Source organism: Magnolia sinica, chromosome 4 (genome assembly GCF_029962835.1).
Source record: "Magnolia sinica isolate HGM2019 chromosome 4, MsV1, whole genome shotgun sequence".
In the NCBI taxonomy this organism is placed as follows: domain Eukaryota; kingdom Viridiplantae; phylum Streptophyta; class Magnoliopsida; order Magnoliales; family Magnoliaceae; genus Magnolia; species Magnolia sinica.
Genome location: NC_080576.1, coordinates 111,836,584 through 111,840,088, shown reverse-complemented (window position 1 = coordinate 111,840,088; position 3,505 = coordinate 111,836,584). Strand labels below are relative to the sequence as shown.

The window sequence follows — 3,505 nt, the reverse complement described above, 5'->3', positions numbered from 1 at the left end:
AGCTTCTCATCGTCTGAAAATCTGGAAAAAGATAGAGAGCAGTTGAAATGTGTAAGGTGAGTGTGTTAAATGTTCTCATGTGGATACTGTTAGTAGCAGTAGTCTCCTACGGCCACGATGACTCTGCCCAGCCCAAGCCATCATCAGGACCATCAGACCATATCAACAACCCTCAGTCATTTCTCGACCGTCCGTTGGCCCGAAAGATGAAACCAATGCCCCAGAACTGGCAGTCTCAGCCTCAACACTGGCCCTTGCCACCTAAGCACGAGAACCCACCATCTCAACCATGTCCGCCACCACAATCAGGGCAAAAGCCCCCACCGCAGTCCGGGCAGTCACCACCATCTCAACAATATCCGCCACCACAATCCGGGCAGCATCCACCACCACAGTCCGGACAACAGCCCCCACCGCAGTCTGGGCAGTCGCCACCATCTCAACAATATCCTCCACCGCAATCTGGGCAACGGCCTCCACCGCATGGTGGGAAACCGCCACCATCTCAACAACATCCACCACCACAGTCTGGGCAACAGCCCCCACCACAATCTGGGCAGTCGCCGCCGTCTCAACAATATCCACCGCCACAATCTGGGCAGAAGCCTCCACCACAATCTGGGCAGTCGCCACCACATCACGGTCATCCACCACCACAATCCGTGCAGCATCCCCCACCACAGTCTGGGCAGTCTCCACCATCCCAACAGTATCCTCCACCAAAGTCCGGGCAACGACCTCCACCGCAGTCCGGGCAGTCACCTCCACATCATCACCGTCCACCACCACTGTCCGGTCAGTCACCACCATCTCAGCAGTACCCACCACCACAGTCCGGGAAGTCACCACCATCTCAACAACATCCGCCACCACAGTCTGGGCAACCGCCTCCACCACAATCTGGGCAGTCACCGCCGTCTCAACAGTATCCACCACCACAATCCGGGCAGCAGCCTCCACCACAGTCCGGGCAGTCGCCACCACCTCAACAGTATCCCCCACCACAGTCCGGGCAAAAACCTCCACATCACCACCTTCCACCACCACAGTCAGGGCAATATCCCCCACCGCAGTCCGGGCAGTCACCACCATCTCAACAGTACCCACCACCACAGTCTGGACAGCCACCACCATCTCAACATCATCCACCGCCGCAGTCCGGGCAGAAGCCCCCACCACAGTCCGGGCAGTCACCGCCATCTCAACAGTATCCACCACCACAGTCCGGTCAACACCCCCCACCGCAATCCGGGCAGTCTCCGCCATCTCAACAGCATCCGCCGCCGCAGTCCGGGAAGCAGCCACCACATCATGGATGCCCACCACCCTCTCAAGGGCAGCAGCCACAGCATGGCCGACACCCAGGACCTTCCTATGGGGAGCCACCGCACACGGCGGAGCTTCTTGCTTAGTATCATACAGTGCTAGGAATGCTAATTCCACACGCTCCATCTTCAAGAACAAAACACATGCACACGTGAGTAGGATCAGGGACGTCCATAAAATGGTCCTCGAGATGAAAGTTCGTGAAATTCCGGCCGCCAATTTTATCAAGTGGGTCATAATGTAGTGGGCCGACCTACACACGTGCCAACTTGGCATGTGTGCTTGGTCATTGAGGTGGGCCATCTGGAATTAGCAGTCATCAGAGGCAGTAATAAAGATAATGTAGATGTACGTACGGTCTTAGTTCAACCTTAAAAGTGTAATAACGGTTTGATTTCGATCAACGCAGATATAATATGTACTTAAGCTATCTTCTATCCTTCTTTTGTTTGAATCTCATGTTGTAAGCTATCTTCTATCCTTCTTTTGTTTTGAATCTCATGTTGTAAGAGAAGTGATCGACTCGTTCAACCCAGAGTGGAAATAAAATATGAATATGTTCTTCACTAGGGTGAATGACGTAAATAGCTGTCCTTAAAGCGTAATTCGCCACCTTATCAACCGCTAATAAGTTACAGGCGAATTGTTTCTATTCTGGCAGACAGTATTGTAGTCAATGTTTAAATTGTATCTAATCTGATGGGAGAGATGGTGTGTTGAGATAATAAAATCGGATTGGAATGGTCCAGTTTATATAGGCATTAGGTAGTAGACCGTTGCTAGGCAGCTATCAATGGTTCAAAATGTTTGAAAAACGTTTCTAACCGTTGATCATTAACTCCAGCCGTTTCTGGTCGTCGGATCAAAGGATCTTACCATGGATCATCATGATCCATCATTTCAAATTTATGATCTGACTGATCTCAGTCTCCTGTAAAACTCAGACCATTTCAGACCCCACCGCACACAGGCACTAACCAGACCTATCGCACCGTCTCGCGACAGTTCGCGTAAGGTCGCGAGGGAGAAACTACTCTACGAACGTGCGAAGTGCAAAGTGCGCCAACTAGCGCCACTATAGCTACACTGCCCACGCCCTAGCCCGAGCGCGTGTAACCCCAAGCATCTCTACATTCAAAACACCAAGTAATAATACTCTTTACAAGTCCACATATAAACCACAAAAGGATTTCAATCATTTTCAATATGAGAAAAAGCACACACTGCACTTTTTTTATTTGAAATTTTCAGAAAAGCGTTTTGACGGCAAATTTCCAAAATTTTGAATTTTTTTTTTTTTAACTACTAAATTTCAACAGTGACCAGGGCTGTACACGAGTCAAGCTAGCTCGAAAAGCTCACTCGACTCCGCTCGGATTGACTCAGCTTAAAAGGTTGACTCAAGGCGAGTCAAGCTTGTTTACTAAAGCTCGAGTTGAGTTCAAGCCAAGTTTAACTATGGTGTATTTCGACTCGACTCGACTCGACTCGAAGCTCGAGCTCGAGCTCGACTCGGCTCGAGTAATATATTTTAATAATATATATTATATAATTATATTAATATTAAATATATATAATATATATTTAAGTTTTTAAAAAAGAAGTTAAAACTTAAAAGTTTTTACTAAAAAATCCTACTCGTCCCCATTCCCTCTTTTTCTTTCTCTTATCCTACCGAGGTAAACTTGACTCAACTCGAGATAAACTTGACTCGACTCGAACCACTAGCTCGACTCGAAAGCTTTGGCAAAAAAGCCAAGCTTCAATGTTGAGCTAGAGGGCGAGCTTGAACTCGAGTATAGCATGGACGAGTCAAGCCGAGTTTAGCCCACTTCGACTCGATTCAGCTCAATGTACAGCCCTAACAGTGACTCCGCTGAGTCGGCAGTGACTCCCAGTGTGGAACTGGATTGGGTCACCGAATCGAAGTCGACCCCGTCCGAGTCCGACCTCGCACGGACGAGTCATAAAATCATGTTTTTAAAGTAAGGAAACAAAATTTTAGAATGCATTGAGAAGTGTTGATGACTCTTCAAACGTACACGTGGTATAGTTGCAATTAAATCCAGACCGTCTAAATGGCTGACCCAACTGTAGATTGATCATAGTTGAAAATTCTTACTGAGAAGGTAATATTAACCACCTCATTTTTAGGTTAAAATTTACACCACTCACTATT

General features: G+C 48.0%; 1 protein-coding gene across 1 annotated transcript; it reads left to right on the top strand.

The window, feature by feature from the left end:
- Positions 1-1,765, top strand: LOC131243841 (uncharacterized). Its single transcript, XM_058243449.1, has 2 exons — positions 1-658; positions 833-1,765. Exons 1-2 carry the CDS (start codon positions 48-50, stop codon positions 1,410-1,412), a joined length of 1,191 nt encoding a protein of 396 aa, XP_058099432.1. The 5' UTR covers positions 1-47; the 3' UTR covers positions 1,413-1,765.
- The last annotated feature ends 1,740 nt before the right edge of the window (positions 1,766-3,505 follow it).